The sequence below is a fragment of the Anguilla anguilla genome, chromosome 1 (assembly GCF_013347855.1).
Source record: "Anguilla anguilla isolate fAngAng1 chromosome 1, fAngAng1.pri, whole genome shotgun sequence".
Classification (NCBI taxonomy): Eukaryota; Metazoa; Chordata; class Actinopteri; order Anguilliformes; family Anguillidae; genus Anguilla; species Anguilla anguilla.
In genome coordinates this window covers 6,003,428-6,024,400 of record NC_049201.1, presented here as the reverse complement: position 1 = coordinate 6,024,400, position 20,973 = coordinate 6,003,428, and the positions used below count along the sequence as shown (strand labels likewise).

Genomic DNA, 20,973 nt, shown 5'->3' with positions numbered 1-20,973 from the left:
CGGCGTGGTTGAATTATGGGTATTAACCGGTCTACGGTGTGAGGTCACAGACGTGCGATTAGAATGTTCTCAAGTGAACATTCTGATGGCGATGTGACAATCGCAACCGGTAACTCCATGCACCGGAGTTCTAGAACCTTGAATTACAATATAAAAAAGAAAACGAATACCAAAAAAAAACTAGTCTTGAAAGGGTTAATGCTGTGGATGAGAGCACAGCTCAGCTCTCTGTCATAAAGCAGCTTCCACGCAGAGGTGCGCTGGCCCCCTCCTCCCTACACAGGTACAGCGACGGGGGAAGAACATTAAAACGAATGCGTCCTCGGAGCGTGGTACAATGCCCCGTGGGGCGGGGGGTGGGGGGTGGGGGGTGGGGGGGGGGCAGAGGAATGATGCATGATTCAGTAAGCAGTGCGGAGGGGGGGGGCACAGCAGCACTGCAGAACGAGCCCCCGCTCTACGCCTGAGCAGATCTCCTCAGGTTGCCCGTGAAGGGATTTCTCATTTGCCTTTTGTTGGATTGGCTCATGCTCGCCGTTCCCTGGACCCACAACGGGACAACAATGCCAGAAAAGTGGCTGGACGCCCACGTGTTTCACCAGCGGAGGGGGTGTAGCGCGGGCGTAGCCGCGCGCCGCCGGCCCCGTACCGCGGGGCCCAGATCCAGCGGGCCAGCGGGACGGCGCTGGTGCTGCGGTTGCCGGTTCTGATTGCGCGCCCGTGTTCGGCTGGCGAAATCACCGTGGGGGGGGTTCTCACCGGAGGGCTGGGCCGGTCTGATTTACTCAGGGTTTCCCACAGAGAGAGAGAGAGTGAGTCTTTCCTCAGGAGCTCTCCTCCTATCATTGGCAAGGGGGGGGTGATCGATCAAACTTCATCAGCAGTCTTCTTCGTGAGCGCACTGCTCAAACTATTTATGGGGGTGGGGGTTGGCGGGGGCGGGGGCGGGGGCGGGGGGGGGGGGGGGGGATGACAGTTAGAAGCAGACTGCAAATATGAAGTTCTCCACTAGACCCACTCCTGTGCCCCCCCCAGCCTTCTCATAGGAACCCCGAACCCCCCCCCCGAGTTTTTCGGTGAGTGCCAGTTCACCACCACATCCCCTTGTTTTGCAGAGCGCTGTTTATATTTGGCTTCTGTTTCATCGGATGGGTGTGTTTACTGATGGGAAGCCCCGCTGGGATTTGTGGTTGCAGGCACCAGCTTTATCCCCACCCCACCCCACCCCACCACCACTGCGTTCCTGTGTTTCTGGGAGTCTGGTAAATAACTCAAGCGCACCTCGGCAGGACGGGTAATTAAATTAGCCGCGCTAATGCGTTGGCTGCGTTTTGGGCCAGGGTCTGCGAGATCTTATCGGCAGAGCAAATGCACACTGATACATTGGCAATTAAACTGATCGCTTGCTGGAGGGAAGGGGAGGGGGGGGGAAGGGAATGTTGCGTGCTGCGCATCTGGGCTGTCATGCTCACCTGTGGGGATTTAACGCAGGGGAAGGGGGTGGGGGGTTGGGGGGGGGGGGGCGTAACATTCTCAATTCTCAGTGTTTACTGAGTGTGGAAATTGTCGTTTTTCCAGGCGTATGACATCCGCAGGACAGGGGTTATGACGGGCTGGCCTTCTGCCAGGCCTCTGGTGAGCAGTTAGGGGGCTCAGTCCTGTCTACCTCAGCTGGAATCTCTCATGGAAATGGAATCAATCAATGAATCGATTAATTAATCAGTCAGTCAATCGGTTTTATTGTCATATTCAGCAGAGCTTTTCACACCAACTGTCCCAGGGTGCTGAACAGTTAAAAAACAAAAATACCGGCAAATTTCATTTCAGTTCCAGTCACACACAGACACTTTAAAGCGCAATCAACAAAACTGGTTTCAGCCGGTTTCTGAAAAATCATCCCAGTTTCCACAGTGATATCAGCTGGGAGAGAGTTGTGCAAAGGCGGGGCGTAGCCAGAGAAGGCTCTCTGTCTCAGCCAATACAACGCTCTCAGGAAAAGAAAAAAAAAAAAGGTTCTTCAGCTTGTCTCCGCAGAGAAAGACTTTTTATTTCTCTATGGGTCCCTCTATCGTAAGTGTGAAAAGTGCGAAATCTTCCAGATTGAACCGTTTTACCAGACAAAGAACCACTTGACTGGGTCCCTCTGTCGAGACACAGAGGAGCCTTTTCTTCTGAGAGTGGCCAGCAGCCTCTCACCTTCTGAATGCTGGGATCTGACTGAATATCCGAAAATGACAATAATTTGTATGTCTACCAAAATACAATGAATGTTACAATATCTTGATGATGTATTTTATTTCAGTATGCTTTCAGTGCGTTCCATTTCCACAAGGGATTCTCCAACAGGGATGCGGAGGGGGGGGGGAAATTGCCTAATGCAGTTATTTCTGGTCTGTGTAGAGGCCCAGGACGCGAGTGTAAAGGCAAAGCGATCATGTGCTTGGCTCTGCTCTATAGCCCTCGTGCCCCTTCAGAGCTCAGCCACACAGCCGCTAAGTCTGTCCGCCGCGGTCTGCTCTGCACACGGGGCCCGGGGCCCAGGGCCCAGCACTCTCTCTCTCTCTCTTTCTCTCTGTCTCTCTCTCTCCCCCTCTCTCTATCTCTCCCCCCCTCTCTCTCTCTCTCTCTCTCTCCCCCCTCCCTCTCTCTCTCTCTCTATCTCTATTTCTCTCTCTCCCCCCTCTCTCTATCTCTATTTCTCTCTCCCCCCCCTCTCTCTCTCTCTCCCCCTCTCTCTCTCTCTCTCACTCTCTCCTTCTCTCTCTTTTTTCAACCGAATGTCGATGGGCGTCCATCTGGACCAGAACCTTTGTGTGCCTCCCAGAAAAAAAACGAAAAAAAAAACTGATCAATAACCACTTTTACTTCCAGCAAGAACAGCACAATCACTCTTTAGATTTTTTTTTTTACATTTTATTCTCTCGACTGCCCCTGCAGCCCGGTGACCAGCCTGGGGGGAGTGGGGGGGGGGGGGGGGGTTTCTGAGGCAGGGGGGCATTTCTGGGTCTGTGCCCTTTCTCGGGTGAACGTGAGACAGGGCATTTGGCCAGGTCCTTGCCACTCCAGGAGAGCACCTTATCACCAGCTGGCACAGAGGGATGCTGACGGGTCTGTGTTGAGTCATGCATCACCTCTTGGCAGAGTGGGGAGCAGGGGTGAGCCTCCCGTATGACAGGGTCACCTCCCAGACAGCCTAATTGAGTAACCTCTCCCCCTGCAGCCTCACCCCCCCCCCCCCCCCTCTCCCGTCTTCCTACAGAAATACGAATCCCCTCCTGCTGGTGTTCAGTGTACTTCCTTTAAAATATTTCTCCCTGGCTCCACCAGAGGCCGTTGGCAGTTGCTTAGCTCGTCCTTTCTCTGCTGTCTCTATTTGCAAATTGGGTCTTTAATTGTGTCTGTTTGTCTGTTAGTTATGATTGATTGTATTTAGGTTTTGTTTTTCATTACAGTACAGTATATTTTGTACCTATTCTATTGTTCATTACAGTGAGCCATCATTTGCTTTGCATTTTCACCTCAGGGGAAGAACACTGCATCTGATTTGTTCATGCTTTCTCTCTCCATGGCCTTTCAAACTACATTTCCCATCATTCTTCTACAGGCTCCCTTTTTTGCTGGGTGTGGCTCAGCCCCCATTTGTTCCCTGTGGATTATCAGCATAGGTCACTGAGATGCACACAGGCTGTCGCTCCTGCCATCGCAAGGCAACAGTGGAGGACATAAATAATTCAGCAAGTTGACATTTCACTATAGTTTACAGTAGTGTTTCTTAAAGTATTGGATGACCCAAAATAGGACGCACCAGTATTTGAAGTGGTTCCTGGAATGGGTCTGTAGTCCACTTGTCTGTGCTAGTATGTGTATTTGACGGGTCCCTGAAAGGTACAAAATTTCTAACTTTGGTCCTCTTTACAGAAATGCATTATTAAAAATAGTTTATGAGAGCACTTCATATGCAGCTCAATCCTCTGAGTTCTTTTCATTTGGAGTGTTTTTTCCAGTTCATAGTCAGTGTTCTAGAACGTCATTGCTTCCCATTACCAGCAGCGATTGTTACATCAGCATTAGAATGTTCAGGTAAGAACGTTCTAAATAAAGAAAACGTGTGTCCCTGACATGTCTACCATGGGAACACGTTCCTCTCATCAGTAGCTGGAGGCCCCACGTGCCTCAGACAGCAGATGTGTTTGTCAGCTCTAACTCAAAAGTGAGACAGCATGAGAGCTGCTTTCTCCCCTCTTTGCAGAGTCATTAGGACCCAGTCATTTCCTGCTAATGAGGGGACAGATCCAGAGAGAGAGAGAGAGAGAGAGAGAGAGAGAGAGAGAGATACTGAGGCTCTCTCCCACTCCCATATGTCCGCGCGCGGATTTGGCCCCCAGCGGCTCCCGTGGCCGGACATCTGTCGCTCGGCGGGACGTCAAACCCCCCTCCCCCGCCCCTCCCCCATCCCCCCTTCCCCCCCTGTTCCTGCCGCCGCCTGCAGCGAGGGGGGGGGGGGGGGGGGAGTAATTTATTGATTCATTCCTTTTATAGTCGCGGCTTCAAAGCCCGCCGTCGCGCGGTAAGCGCGGATCTCTGCCGCTCGCGCGTGCGGCGTCGTGCGTTTCGGGCGAAGCCGGCCTCCTCCCGCCACCCTCCGCCCGGCGGGCGCGCCCGGTCGGCTCCCCGCTCGGAGCGAGCGAGTCAGCTGGACCTCCTCATTTCGGGCATGGTGGGGAAGGACAGGCCATTCTCCCTCTTAGAAGGTTTAAGTGCCCCTGATTGATTGCGCCGCTGCCTGTCGGGACCTTGATTCACACATACAGGAGGGCTGCATTAGCCGGGATCCTGGAACCTGCTCCACTTGCCTGAAGAGGGATTTTTTATTTCTTTTTTTTTTTTTTTCCAGTTTTCCTCCAATAACTATTGAGCCTTGACCCACTTTCCAATAGCATGGTATTTTCATTGTAATTCATTTAGGAGAAAAGTAAAAAAAAAAAAAATATATATATATATATAAAAAAAAGCTTAAATAAAAAATAAAAAACGAGGTGTATTCAAGGAAAGCGCTGCCCTCATACCATGTGGCCATTGCTGATAAAAAGCCTTTGATTTCCAATGCAGGTGACATTGGAGGTGAGAACCATTTGCCAGGCCTCTGCCCAAACCCAACTGTGGCGTAACGATCAGCTCCTTTGTGCAATCTTAGCGAGGCTTCAGCCAGGCACATTACTTATTGATTTTCATTTTTATTTTTTTCTTCCTGTTCGGAAAAAAAAAAAAAAGAACAAAAATCAGCTCTCTCTTGCCCCTGTGCTTTCTGCTCCCTCTTTGACGATCCTGCCCCATTCTGTCTCTGGGGGGCGCCCAGCGACTGGGGCGTCTTTTTCTCACCGTGCCTCGAGACAGGGCCGGCACAGCCTCGATCAGGCCGCAGCCTTCCGTAAGCAGGCGAATCTGCCGGCTTCACTTCTGTCCCTCTGGCTAACGACGGCTGCGTCCCCCCCGCCCCGCCCCCGCCTCTTAAATCATTGTTAAAGGCTCTCCGTCGCCCCGGAGGTTCCCTTTCATTTGGCAGCAGCGCTTGTGTAAATCCTTTTTTCCCTCTCGCGTCCGTCTCTTCAGCGAGCGCCGGCGTTTCGGTGATGCGATTGGCTCTGCCGTTTTTCGGGCGTAGCTCTAAGGACCCTTTCTGGTCGCTCGATTTACCTTTTTTGCATCCTTTCCTCGCTTCCTTGGCTCCTCCTGAAGGAGGACGCAAGGACAGGAGGTCAGGAAAGGACGCGAGGACAAATGAATCGAGGAAATGGGTATTAGGCAAGTGGAGCGTCCTTGTTCCGTCAAGTTCCATGTCAATTGCAAAATGGGCAGAGGTGGATCCACGGATCGATCATCTGCGCATCGCGGGTTCTGAAAAAAAGAACTCCCACGAAGGATGGAACGCCCTTGTTCAGTCAAGCGTTAGTTTGAAGCCGTGTCAATTAAAAATGGGGAGAGGCGGATCCACAGGTCGATCAAGTACTTCCGAGAAGGATGCTCTTGTGTTTCCATGCTGCTAGCTCCTTCAAGGAGCGTTTAATTGGGTTGGAATGACCTTAAAGGTGGCGGACCTTGGTCAATTTCCGGGTCAGATGAGGACCGGGTAGACCAGGACAAATTAAATATGCGACTAGAAAGATCCCTAAGTCTTCCATTGTGCGTCCTGTTCACTTCCTGGATTCGCTGTCCAATTAACTTGCTCCTGTGGATCAGCTGATCAAGGATGGATTCAAGCACTTTCTCCAAGCCTGACTTCTAAAGGGGTCCATTATATGTGTCATCTTTACACGAGCGCTGATAGTAACTCTGCATGGACGTGATAAAGTAACCACTAAAGATGATTTACTGTGAAACTTCGTGCAATTTCCATAATTTTGTGTGATGAATCACAGTTCGTGCATCAAACCACAGAGACATGGGGTTACTGCCGATCAAGGCACTCTCATGCAGATAAATAAATGAATGAAAATTGCCGCGGACATTCCCTGGAGTTAGATTTGATGACAGAGGATGAGTTTTAGGGCCTTTGAGCCACAGCCCACCTGCGGCACTCTGAAACTTCCAGCCCGACCTGTCATACCACGAGGGGAAAAAAAAAAACACAAAACAATTTTCAAAAGAATCACTTTTGAGCCTGGATATCTCTTTAATTTCCTGCCGTGGCGCGGGTTTAATGGGAACTAATGAACAAGTCGTCGCGCGCGGGAGTGCACCCTGGGAGATGATGTATCTGTGGGGCCGTTTCGCTCGGAATATTACCACGGTGAGTCAGCCGTTGCCGAGCTTATCTCTCAGCTCTCTCCGAGCCCGCTGTCTCGCTGGGTCTCAGCTCCTAATGTGAGGAATCTCGCGTCAGGGCCCTGCGTGACTTCAGTCATCAGTACCTCTGCATATGGGCACAGGGATTAATCGAAAGGCTGATTGCTGAACTGATTTGACCAGTACCGTTTCTATAAAAAAAATAAAATAAAATAAACTCTTTTCCCTTGGAAAGCACGACCATATTTTTTTTATCTGCATTTAAAGCTTGTGATGTCAGACACTGCTGCTGTTTATCACATCGCAGTTTGCAACTTGTGTAGGCACATAGAGACAGAGGAGTGCACTTCAGATGCAGCTTAACCCTTTGGGTGTTTTTTTCTTTTGGAGTATTTTTCCCAGTTCTTGTTCAGTGTTCTAGAACTCCATTGCTTTCACTTACCAGTTGTGACTATTACATCATCTTAGAATGTTCAGGTAAGAACGTTGTAAATATACAGTCTAAAATACAATGATAAATATAGCCCGCAACAGTGTATTAAAAAACTTATACAGTCTAAAATAGTTTTTGAAATTGAGTGTCTTTCTGTGGCAGCCCTGACTGCAGGTTGGGATCATGGGATCAATAGCATTTCAGTGCCTCAAATGAATTGAAATTAAGGTTAGGTTATGAATCAAAAAAAATGGCCACGATGCTCAATTTTATCAGTTAATTAATTGAAATGGATTGACCTCCCCTAACCCCGCCTGACCGTGCTAGTGTTAGGCCTGTGACCGGCCGGCCGGGCCCACGGTCCGGTGAATAATCGCCCCCGGTGCAGATCGGGGGCCTCGGTCGATAGCGTGGCCCCAGTGTAATCACGCAGGAGGGACGCCCCTCTGACTCCGCGGCGTTCGAGTGCTGAAGACAGTGCTCTGAAAAAGGGGGAAGGGTTTATCTGCGGCGCCGTCAGGCCGCTATCCGCGTCGACGAACAAAAACAAACAAACGCACGCAAATGCTCGCAGATAATTTACACCTCTGTAATCCCGCGCAGCCTTGAAGGGATCGCCTTTCTCTCGGGTCAGTGCCGCCGGCGCCGGAGTCTGAGGCGATTAGACGCACGCCGATAATGTGCTGTGATCATCAACGAGACACGTCTCAGACCGCGGACGCTTGAATGCCGTTCGTTCGGCTGAGAACATTGTCCTTGTAAGAGGATTTACAGAAAATACACTTAAATAGTCTTTCCTTCCTTGACATTTCTCGCAGGGATTACATTTTAAAAACAGGAAATAACATGCTCGCCAACATTCGCATTGATTCGGTTCGCAGTGACATGGTGCTTTTGTTGATTGTAACTGTAATGATGCATAGAAAAGAAAAAATAGAGCTAATGTGTTTACCTTGGATGTAACTATCGGTATAAATGCTCACTTCCAGGAAGCAGTACACTCAAGAGTAGATGGTGCCTGATTTTCTTCATGTGAGAAAGTGTTGATATGTTGCATGTTAGACTGTTAATATGCTTCATGTAAGAATGCATCAATATGCTACATGTCAGCCTGTGTTGATATGCTACTTGTCAGCCTGTATTGAGTCAGGCTGTGTTGATATGCTGCATGTCAGCCTGTGTTAATGTGCTGTGCCTACTCTTGTGTTGATATGGTACATGTCAGCCTGTGTTGATATGTTACATGTCAACCTGTGTTGACACGTTACATGTTAGGATGTGGTCATCTGCTACATGTAAGTCTGTGTTGATATGCTAATTGTCAGCCTGTGTTGATATGCTATGTGTCAACCTGTGTTGATATGCTGCTTGTCAGCCTGTGTTGAGTCAGGCTGTGTTCATATGCTACATGTCAGCCTGTGTTGATATGCTACTTGTCAGCCTTTGTTGATATGCTACATGTCAGCCTGTGTTGATATGCTACATGTCAACCTGTGTTGATATGTTACATGTCAGCCTGTGTTGACATGTTACATGTCAGGCTGTGTTCATATACTACATGTCAGCCTGTGTTGAAATGCTACATGTCAGCCTGTGTTGATATGTTACATGTCAGCCTGTGTTGAAATGCTACATGTCAGCCTGTGTTGATGTGCTGTGCCTAAGCCTGTGTTGATATCCTATGTTGATCTGAACAGTCCTATTAATTCTCCAGCCTGGCACAGTGCTCGGTGTCTGTCTCTTGTTGGAAATAGGCAGGCTAAGATTGTGCTTCAAGGAAACAGCCCTCAGATCCATCGAGGAGGGTTATGGTTCTCTTGAAGTAACGCTTACGCGCGGCAGAGCGTTTTTCAGGCAGTTCTCTTTCCCATTAGCTGAGAGGCACGCGTCTGTGGCTCATTTCATTCGGTGGCTCGACTGAGGTGCAAAAGAGGGAAGTGTAGTGCCTCCTTGTCTCATTTTTTAATCTTGGCTACTGGGCTGTTTGGCAGCTTGGTTTCTTAGCTCTGGAGGCTACTCTCCGCATGTATATGTCACGGTCACTGCAGTCAGTGACCTCATGAGCTACCGTATCTATATTATGAAGTGAAGGAGACATCCAGGCCTGGGTTTGTCCTGAAGGTTAGTCTAAATTAAGTGCTCTGTAATCACACTCAAAAAAAAAAAAGAAAAAAACTCACCGGAATCTGTTTGCAATAAAAACCCTTTCAGCAAGGCTCAGGTTTACTGAACATATATGGGTACTAATGATCCAATCAATCATCAACGATGAGTTGAGGTCAAATATTGATTGAATGTAGGCCTTCCGACTGGGTTGAGATGGGAGCATTTGATACCACGCACGTTGCTATGAAAATGGCGAGAATTCCACCGTACAAGAGAGATCTGTCCATCTTTAAAAAGTAAGCCCTTATTTTTTGGTTTAGGGTATTATGTACTCATATTTATTCATGTATTTTGTGTGGATGAAATTTTGTCGGTCTGGTCTTGTGGAACTCAACCTGAGGAGAGCGCTTCTCTCCGCCGGTGTGGAATTGTGTAGGTGGAGTGTGCTAAAGACTTTTTGGAATTGGTTTTACTCTCCCCGCCAAATTGCCTGGTGCCTCTGTGCATTGCGGATAATGTAAATGGGCAGACGGACGTAATGAAGCTAAACTGGAGCGCCGCGGTCTGTGAGCCTGCGATTCGCCTCCTCCCCTGCTGGAATAAAACGGCCATCTTAACGAAAAGATAATTGCAAAAAAACCAAAAAAAAAAAAAAAAAGGTCCTCTCGCAGGAACAAGTAAGAAAATAATGAGAGGGATTAGGTCAGCTCTCCATCTTTCACTGTGACTGAAGTACGTGGTATCTCTTTTTAGCTATCTGTTTTCATCCATGCTCTATGGTATATTTTTTCACCCACACCCTGTGGTATGTTGCCTTTTTTTCATCCACACTCTATGGTATGTGACCTTTTTTTTTTTAACCCGTGCTCTATGGTATATTGCCTTTTTTCATCCACACTCTATGGTATATACCCTTTTTTCATCCGTGCTTTATGGTATATTGCCTTTTTTCATACGCGCTCTACGGTATATGACCTTTTTTTAGTCGCGCTCTATGGTATATGACTCCTGAGCTCTGTACATCCCCACAGCCTACAGGCACATATGAGAAGCGTGAAGCTGCCTCTATTCCTCTGTGTATTTTCAGTTGGTTTTGTCTCTTTTTCCTCTCTATTTCACTCACTCCCCCCCTCTCTCTCTCCTCACTCGCTCCCCCTCTCTCTTTCTCCCAGGCCCTCAGATTCAAATTCAAACTGCTTCATTGGCAGCGATTTGTACATATTTACAGAAGGCGACATAACGTTAATATATTCATCAATTTATGTGTTAATTAGGATAAATATTTACAAATGTTTAATAAATAGGTAATAAAAACAGTTAATAGATAATAGACGTGTAATACACGACAATGAATAATAATACAGATTAAAAAACAACACATTCACAACAGTAATAACGGAGACTCTTTCCTCACTTTCCGTTTCTCTCTCTCACATATTTCTCACTTCTCACTGTCTCTCTCACTCCCCTCTCCCTATCTCCTTTCCCATTCTCTCTGTCCTTCCCCACTCTCTCCTTCTCACTCTCCTTCCCCATTCTTTTTCCTTCTCTCTCTCTCTCTATCTCTCCTTTCCCACTCTCTCTCCTTCTCTCTCTCTGTCTGTCTCTCTCTCTCCTTCTCTCTCATAAACTCATGGCACGCTCTGAGCTGCGTGCTGATCTGTGCTCAGGGGTTGCCATGGACACTCAGGTAAAGGTTGATCTCTTACCTGCAGCTCCAGCCCGGCACGCACCACCTGGCTGGCCGGGGCTTGAAAAGGTAAAAAAAAGGGGGAGAAGTGTGAAGATAGGATGGACTTGGCAGGTTTCACATGAAACAGCAGAGAACTTTCATCATTGACAGGTGGTGGCAGGAAGGGAAAACCAGCAGGGGGCGCTGTTCCACACAGCCAAAGTACTTTATGCTACATAAGCCCCCCCCCCGCAACACCCCCACCCCCACCCCCCTCCCCCCCTTCCCCCGCCACCTCTCCATTATAGCAAAGAGAAGAATGCAGTCCTTCAGAGGTAGGCATTTACCACATTTAATGGAGATTTGAATGGAATATCAGCACTGCACTCAAGTCACTCAAGCTGTGCCTTGTATAGGGATCCGGTTTGTTGTCATGCCAACAGGCGTGCCTCCCGACGTGACTGTTCAAAGTTTCCGAGAACTGAGGTGTTTCAAAACAAAAACAAGAAAGAAAAAAACAACAAAAAAAAAATCTTCCGCCTTTTGATGGATCATGCTGTCAATTAAGTGCAAAAGAAGTTATAAAGTCACTACAGTAAGTTTCCAGAAGTTTGGAATGGCTGGTTTTTGTCCGACTTATATAAATAACGCTCCCAGGAGACTTCCTCACTGCTTTAAAATCGCTGCAGTGGAGCGGTTTGCTTACCGCCAGGTTACAGTGCTTGCTCCTGCGTGTATAGTAATGAGGTATAATGCAGTGCCACTCTGACACATTTGATTTTTGTCATTCACATGTGAGTCGGTGAGCCTCAGTCTCATCCTTAATATAATGAGGTTGCGTCAGGCACCTGCTTAGGCAATTTTCTTTTTTCGGCGCAAGAGCTTTCCTTCGTAAAGAGATTGAGGTGTCAATGGGACGGTGTCGGTGGAGAGAGTGAGAGAGAGAGAGAGAGAGAGAGAGAGGGGAGGAGGAGTTTCACAGCTCATCGTGTGTCTGTTGCTGGGTGGACTGGCCTGCCGTCTTCTACACGTCTGCTAAAAAGACGCGTAGTTATTATCAGTGCTTTTCCCTTTGGCGGTCGTAAGGAAAGCTCTCGGTGCCAACGTGACTGCAGAATGCGTATTTTTTTACGATTTGTAAATCAAATTGAGATATTTCTGTGTTTTGTGTGTCACACTGTATTTTGAGAGCCTGGAAATTCTGCGTAATAACCAGTTTTTTTTAGTTAACGTTTTACATGAACGTTTTATTTTGCTTTCCCTGTCTGTAAGACCTTATCAGAGAAGTTGTCGGTTGTCAGGGGAGTTGGGGGGGTGGGGGTGGGGGTGGGGGGGGGGGTGGTTGGTGTCCTTCCAAACTGGTGAATATATACATATTATATGTATGCCCCCTCCTTACCCCCCTCATAAAAGATACCCGCCACCCTCTGAAATACAAAGCTACGTGGAATAACACATACGCACAAACCCCGGCCAGCCATTTTGATTTCTCTGGCCTGACAGTGCCCCTTGTCCTTGGGCAGTTCTTTCAAGTACAAAGAACTACGCGCACAAAAACAAACCCTCATTCCGTCACATCAGTGAAAGGCCGTTGCTTATTGTGGTTGCCTTGTTTACCGCCTGCTTTTATTTACGCAGTGCTTTTGCGGTCATCCGAAATGTTTCATGTTCATTCACGTATGGAGTTCTTGCATACTTTTCCATGGAGAAACATTCATTGCTGGGCCTTTTTTTCCCCCCTCCCTCCTCTTTATAGTATGGGCACATTAAAGCACATGTTATTTATTTATATTTTTTTAATATAAAGAAGGGAGCTACCTTTGTAGTTCTCACCCAGCCTTGCTCCTTGATAAGCTTCCTGGTGGGCGACCTCAGTGTGGAATGCAGGGGAGGGAGGGGCTTCGAAATCAAAGGCGGCATGCGAGGCTTTGATTGGCCGGCTCTCTGCAGCACAGTGCGCCGGCGAGCTTTGGGCCCGTCCAGCTCGTGGGCCTGGACTTTGGCATGGCGCTACGCGTGTGGCAGGAGCCGGCAATTAATTTGTCACTAATAATTAGTCATAGCCAGAGATGTCCATAGCAGACGTTATGCTGGGGCGGTTATCAGTAAATTAACTTTTCGTGATGAACGAGTTCAGTGTTTTAGGGCTTTTTGCAGATTTTTTATTATTGCTATTATTCTTTCTTTGTTCCTTTGTTTTGCTTTTTTTTTTTTGTATGGAATATTTCATCCCTATCTATTTGTTGCCTGAAATGAACCAGTCCTTTTCATAAGAACGATGCACAGAACGAACCGGTCCATGTGCATAAGAATAACGCACAAAATGAAACGCGGTGTTTTGTAATAAGCAGTCTTCGCGCCGGCCCCCGAAGATAATCGCGCAGACAGCGCGCCTCAAACTCCGCACAATGGATTCCCGAGCTCGACGCCGCGTGCCCGAAGCTACGCGGCTAAATGACAGGATGCGCCAGCAGCGTCTGCTTTTGTCTTCGTTTTTTGACGGACGAAAAGGCTGTTATTGAAAGTTCCCCCTCGGCGCGCCCGCTCCCGACAAGCGACGGTAATCACCGATGGATATTGATTTGAGGATGCGTTCGACTGTGCGGGCGTGACCCGTGAGAAGCGCTCTTTTATCGCAGGCTAACGCGGCGCGCGCCCGCGGGTTGCGCGTCGAGGTGTGAGCGCGATGCCGGGGATCCTCATCTATTAGCGATGGCCTCGTAAAACGGACACTTGGGAGGGGTTCTGACAAAGGTGGAAGAAGTATATAAAAAAAAATGGTTTATGCGGTGTTGGTGCATTGTGCGACTTCAGTGATGTGTCATTAAAATATTATTATGTTTGTTATGGATGTAATAAAACGTGTTCAGATTTAATACCGGCGTTGTTAATACAACGGCGATCACGGTTTCTAGATAACGAATGGGCCACGTTGATGTTAGCCTTATGGCACTTTATGTAGTGTGTTTATTTATGACTGGGCCTAAATTAAAGAAAGCATGCAAGGTAATTCATGTCAGGATCATTTAGACTCTGAAATGGGTGTTCTTCTGTGTGTGTGTGTGTGTGTGTGTGTGTATATATATCAATCACTAAAATTAAATAATAACACCTTGCAGTTATGTCATATATGTTGTTATGGAGTAAAATCTTAAGTAGCGAAAATCTACCTGTTTGCAGTTTGTGTGCTATAAAGCTGAATGTCTATGAGCTCCAGACTTATTCCTTAATCTAAAATCTTGAGTACTAACTCTCTCTCTTTCAGTCTCTCTCTCTCCTCACTCGCTCCCCCTCTCTTTTTCTCCTGGGCTTTCAGATTCAAATTCAAACTGCTTTCTTGACATTGATTTGTAGATATTGCCAAAGGCAACATAAAATTTATATATTCATCAATTTATGTATTAATACTGATAAATATTTACAAATGCTTAATAAATAGATAATAAAAAGATAATAGATTATTGATGTGTAATACGTAATAATGAATAATAAAACACATATTCACAAAAATAAAACACACAACAGGAATAATGACAATGACTTTCTCTCTCTGTCACTCTCTCTACCCTTCTCTCTCTCTCTCTCTCTCTCTCTATCCCCCCTCCCCCCCTCTCTCTCTCTCTCTCTCTCTCTGACCTCTCTCTCTCTCTCTCTATCCCACCTCTCCCTCTCTCTCTCTCTCTCTCTCTCTATCCCCCCTCTCTCTCCCCCCCCCCCCTCTGTGTTCCTGTGTGCAGGGCAGTTCCTGTGGGTGAACTCTTCGGCGCTGGGGGGCCCCTGGGTGCTGAGCCCGTGGCTGTGGGGGGGTCCGCGCGCCTGCGGCCTGGACATGGCTGTGTTCCTGCACCCCCAGCAGAGCGGGCGCTACACGGTGTGGCTGGCGCTGCGGGACAGCCCCCCCCTCACCCTCCTCTCCGTGGACAAGCCCCGACGGCCAGGGTAGGGCATCGTCGCGCCGTCCGATTGGCTGACGCGGGAGATTTGCGCCGCCCGCCGGGGGAGGGGGGTGGGGGGGTGGGACGTTGCAGGGAGAGGGGCAACCTGGGAGTGCTCCACACCAGTAATATGATTTAGATAGATCACCCCCCCACCCCCCACCCCCAGGCCTTCCCTTACTATTTTTTATTTATTTATTTTATTTATTTTTCGCCGCCTTGCCGGTACTCCATCTCCGCCACGGCGGAACGGCGGGTCTGATGCTCGCCGGCTGTCGGCCAGTAAGGCGGCTCATTATTCCCAATGAAAAGTTCATTACCCCGACCGCCTCCTCCCCGCTTATTATTTCTGACCAGTCAACCTTCCCAGAAATCTCCGCTCGCTGCCAGATTCGCGGCTCCTGTGGGTGGGCCTGGCTTGGCGCTATCTCCTCTCTCCGCTTCATTTATGCTAAACGGGGTGCAATAGTGCTCAGGTAAACAGACACACTGTACTGTACATCTCTTTATTACACTGACTGAAGCTGTGTGGTTTAGTCTATATATATATATATATATATATATATATATATATATATATATATAGTAATTTAGTACACCCACAAGCAATCAGAGATGAAAAAAAAAGAAATAAGGACATTTAGTTTTTCAAAAATGAATAATTGAAAAATTTCACGTTCACCAAAATACCCACCTTTTTCAGTAATACTCGCTGAACATATTCGCAGAATTTTTGGGTTCTGAAAGTTCGCGCCCAGCAGTGCTGTAGAAATTCCTGCGGATGTGCTGCACTGGCGGGTTGCTTCTCCTTGGCCTTTCTGTCCATTTCATCCCAAACTAGCTGGATTCTAATTCTCTTGTGGGGAAACCCTGTTTATTTAGCCAAATATGGCTTTTTTTAAGAACTCTGAAATTTATATCACTACCCTGTGAAGTAAAATAGTCTTTTAAAGTTGAAACTGTTAGCTTCTTACCTTGTTATATACGAGGTTATTTACAGAAGTTAAACTGCTTAAAAATTTCACTGAAACAGTTCTGAAACACAAGTAAAGTGTACTAAAACTGGTGGGCGGTAGTGTCTATATATCCGCGTTAACTGCTATGTGATAATTGAAAATGAAAGCTATAGCTGACACTGTCGATCCAGGCTTGCTGCGCAGACAGACAGGTATGTCATTAGCCAGCTGTAATGAAGGCGTGTAATCCCAGCGTGTGTTTAATGATGTACACGGCGAAGCGTTGCATGGGTGCTCTCCTGCAGCAGATGGTGTTAGAGACATGGATCTTTTTTTCAGGACCGGTGAGTCTTTGTCGCGGTTCCGTGGCCTCTGGCGAAAGTGTGGTGGAACTGGACCGCGCCCGCGCCCTGTGGTTGGCGATATCTGCCCCCCGTCCCACCCCACCTCACGCCCTGCCACGCCCCCTCACCGTCCCTCTCCCTGGCTCCTCCCCCTAAATCATTCTCAGCAGGGAATGATGGGAATGCGCCAGTTTGATAGCGTCGCTGGTGTCACACGCTAACGACGCGCCCGTCTTGCGTCTGGACCGGCTAGCGGTTGAGTGCGTCTCTGTTAGAGTCTCTTCAGCTGAACGGGACGCTCGCTGCCGCTCTGGAAGTTCAGCTGCTGACGTGAGTCTTATCACCTGCGGGGCAATATACCCAAAGTAAGGATATCTATTGTAATTATATATGAAAGGTACTGTATGTCCTTGTGTGTGCGTGCCCATGCACGTGTGTGTGTCTGCGTGTGAGCGGTTGCGTGTGCATTCATAGAATGCCTACACAATACACTCTTTTACAATGTATTACTACACACACCCATGCATACATCCACTGTATTACTACAAACACTCTTAATATACTTTATACCCCCGCCCTTCCCACCAGCACCAGCTAAGCAGCGCAGTCATTGTGTCACATTAAACACACTTAATTTGCACAGGTTTAATTAGTGATTCATGAACTCAATTAATAATCGGTCGATGCATTATATATTTATGCACCGCTCCGTCGCGCCCGGTGTGCCAGGACGCCGAACAATTAGAACCCGAATTCGCGAAATGGAAGAAGAAGGCGAAGACGAGCGAGGCGCGGCGCTCAGTTCAGGCAGCGAGTGCGCTGCCTTGGAGGCAGCGCTGCAGGTAATTATGCGCTGCCTGGCAGAGCTTCTGGCTGTCGGCGCTGGCACCGCTTGAACTGAGTCTTTGTCGGCTAAAAAAATAAAAGAAAGCATGAAAGAAAGAAAAAAGAAAGAAAACACCGTAAATTCTCACAGTTACGGTACACTCTCGCGGCTTAACCTGAGTTAAACTAGGAGCGAGACGCTTAACTAGAAAGCAGCCTATAGGAATCTCTGCTTCTCATAAATAAATCATCATAATTATTTTCAGCATGTGCTAATAGTTCCACAACACAGTGTCCACCTAAGTGTTTTGCATTGACCCAGCATACTTCCTATGGCCGCCACCTACACCAAACGCAATTAATTTATACTCCCACCAAGGTTCTGTGAAATGTTTTGTTCGGTACAGATTTAAACCTGGGGGTGATTTTACCTATTAATTACAGCACTGCAAATGGTCTATTTGGGATCTTCTGCATTTGTTATGTTATATTCATGCGGTGTGAGTAAAAATGTTAGCTTTTAAAATCTGTTTCCATTACAGTTCCTTATTGATGAAAAAACTTCATAACATCAGTATTCTCATTTATTAACATTTAATGCCCATCCAGTATCTTCAAATAGAAATATAACCATGTTCCATAAAACATGTTCTGGTGTGCTTTACGAATATATTAGCTTTTTTTTAAATTTATTTATTTTTTTAAGTTTTATTATTTTATTCTTAAATTTGTGATTTAATTTTTTTTTTTTTGTAATTCCCACTCCTTATTCAAAATGTCAGATTATCTGAAATTGCAGCCATGTTCATGCATGAACCTCATTGCCAGTGAGGGTGTAGACACACAGCAGACAGCATCCGAGCTTGCATACAGTAGAGTCAGAGGAAGACCTTTCGTAGGCAGCCTTGGCGTGTAGTCCATGCGTGCTTGGTCGACCAGCGGGGGTCCCTAGAGGGCGATGAAACACGGACCCCTTATCCTCCCATACCCTGGGCGATGCTATCACCAATTGTGCATCTCCCCCCACGGTGCTACTGGCCATTTTTGCCACTGGCATGGCCTGGATTCAACCCGAGATCACGGGGCTTGTCCCTGAAGGAACCCTTTTTATCTCCAGTGGGCCCTGTTCAGACAAGATGCTGGAGTCTTAATAATAGTTCCTGACTGTAATAAGCAGTTAGGGTCTCAGTATGGGTTCGTTTGTAATCAGCGACATGCACAGAAGTCCATGCAGGGATCCTGAGCAGATTTACCATTGTTGTATTATGGTGTGTGTGTGTGTGTGTGTGTGCATGCATGCATGCGTGTGTGTTTGTGGTATGTGTGTGTGTGTGTGTATGAGTGTGCGCATGTGTGTGTGCGCACGTGTGTGTGTGTGTGCATGTGTGTGTGTGTGTCTGTATGTGTGTGTGTGTGTGTGGCTGTGTGCTAGTGTGTGTGTGTGCGTGTGTGTGTGTGTGCATGTGTGTGTGTGTTTGTGGTGTGTGTGTGTGCGTGCATATGTGTGTGTGTTTTTAGTGTGTGTGTGTGTGTGTGAGTGCATGTGTGTGTGTGTTTGTGGTGTGTGTGCGTGTGCATGTGTGTGTGTGTGTGTTTGTGGTATGTGTTTGTGGTGTGTGTGTGTGTTTGTTTGTGGTGTGTGTTTGTGGTATGTGTGTGTGTGTTTGTGGTATGTGTGTGTGTGTTTGTGGTGTGTGTGTGTGTGTCTGTATGTGTGTGTGTGTGTGTGTGTGTGTGTGTGTGTGTGTGGTTGGTGGGAGAAGGGTGCATCAAATGTATTCATGAGCACAAACTGAAAAAACACATCAGGTCAAAGGGGAGGGCCGTGGCTCGACTGGCATTGGACTTCGTGCCGCGGCTGAGAAATTGCAGATATGACTGTTTATTCCTTCTCTGCGAGCGGTTTAATCTCTGCCATTATGTTCTTTCTTCTCTTTCTTTGCCAATATCTTTTCATTGCACTCAATGGCTCTATCAGCATCCAGCACAAATACCCAGAGTGGGAAACGCTGAGCTTATCACAGTGATCTTCTGATAGAGAGACTTGATTAGCTCAGCTAACGGTGTCAGTGTCACCTGTGGGTTATACCAGCGGTCTCAAACTCCAGCCCCGGAGGGCTGGCCCTTTGCTCTTTGGTGGTTTTTTTGTGGTTTTCTTGCAATCAGCAGCTAGTTTAGTTTCCAAGACCCTTTACAGAGTCTTTAGCCAATCAGTGACTTAAATTAAGCGGCTAATTAGGTGCAGGAGCACATCAAAAAGCGGCAGGAACAGTGGCCCTCCAGGATTTGAGTTTAAGATCCCTGCTTTATGCGTTTGAACCCTATTCTGTCCTGAGTGGTGCACACCTTTGGGCTTTAATGTATGTGCCTGCAGACCTGTGACAGGCCGCTTAGGTGCCATAGCGGGTTGGCTACCACTCACAATTTGAGAGATTCAATGCCATGCAGAGGACAGCAAAAAAAAAAAAAAAAATGACTTCCTTACAGTATATTTAAAGTGTTTGTTAAGTCACAATACAGAGTAGGCTCGAGTTTCTTCAGTTTTATGAATGGGAAAATAATAGTACTGTTTCCTTTTGATGTAAAGCGTGCCGTATCTGAATGTATCTGTTGTAAAGTATGCCGTTTCCTCTGGAGTGACCTGTCTGTTCTGTATGGATGTTTACTTCCATTTCTCTTCTGGAGCTGATGAATGTTCACTTCTCTCACGTTCACTAAATGGTTGCACTGTTGGTTACCAAGGTTACCATCTGCAGTGCGTCCAAACATGGTTCACACCAGTGACTGTGCTAAAACCTTTGATGCCTGTGGTTATTTATTTAAAAAAACAAAAAAAACAAAAAAAAAAACATGAAAGCCATTGTTACTCATTCAAAATAATGGTCTGGATGAAAGAAAAACTCATTTTAACTCTCAACTGAATAGGCATAATAAAGTTTTTAATAGTGTGACAAAATAGATGAGAGACTGTTGAAATATTGGAGTGAAAAAGGCAACTCGTATTTCAAAAATGACTAACAGCATGTGATCAGCTCAGGGAGAGATAAATGGGTGTTGTGATCTTTTTGAGGACTTTTAGTAAGGTCATGTCGTTTAACAGTTCATTACCATGAACTTCACTCCAAAAGATAACGTATGCACAGGGAACTTTAAAAGCAATTGAAAGCCAAGTCAAGAGCTACTTCGGTGGGAAGCATGGTTCTGCAGAAGCGTGGCGTGTCTCTACTTATGTCAGCGTTTATGTGTAAATCGAAATCGGCGAATTTGAGCTTTCAGTAACAAGCTGCGCACAAAGGTTCTAAGGTTCTGTTTCCGCTAGCGATTCACCTTTGATCTCTTTACCTACGTTGCTGCCCCTTTGTTGATGTGAATGAACCCCCCCCCCCCCCCCCCTATCAATTTGACATAATTACTCCCGTCTGTAAGGAGACCCTGCGATGCAGAAGAGGCTCTCGAGGGTTCTTGGAATGTAATCCCCGCTAAAACTGTTCAAGGTCCTCCAGCCGCCTTCCCATCAGGCCTGCGTTCGCCTGTGTCCATCTCTACGCTTTCAAGGTGGTGTGCTTTTTTTTTTTTTTTTCTTCTCCTTCTTCTCCTTATTGATCTCGTTGAAAATTCGCCCTGCGCTTATTTTGGGGATTAGCTCCCCTTTAAACGAAGCGATGTGTGGCCCCGAGATGGGGGGTGGGGGGGGGGGGGTGGTTGTTTCGGTGGGGGGGGGGGGGTTATTTCTCCTTCCCTTTTTTGGTGTTTTTGCCAGCTTGCCACAGAGCCAGCGGCTCACCTGTAGTACTCCGCGGATGGATAACGCCCCGCCCCGCCCAGCCTTCAGCTTCCCCGTCCTCGTAAAACAGGCCCGGTCTCCCAGGCAGACGCGTCCGGGGAGCCTTTTACGCGCGCATTGTTCCTGCGCCGCTCC

General features: G+C 47.3%; 1 protein-coding gene across 1 annotated transcript in view; it reads left to right on the top strand.

Moving 5' to 3' along the window:
- Positions 1–20,973, top strand: part of alk (ALK receptor tyrosine kinase) — a 349,900-nt gene that overhangs the window by 182,715 nt on the left and 146,212 nt on the right. The window contains exon 4 of the mRNA XM_035435053.1: positions 14,732–14,933. Coding sequence (XP_035290944.1) covers positions 14,732–14,933 — 202 coding nt within the window. The remainder of the gene's footprint in view (positions 1–14,731; positions 14,934–20,973) is intronic.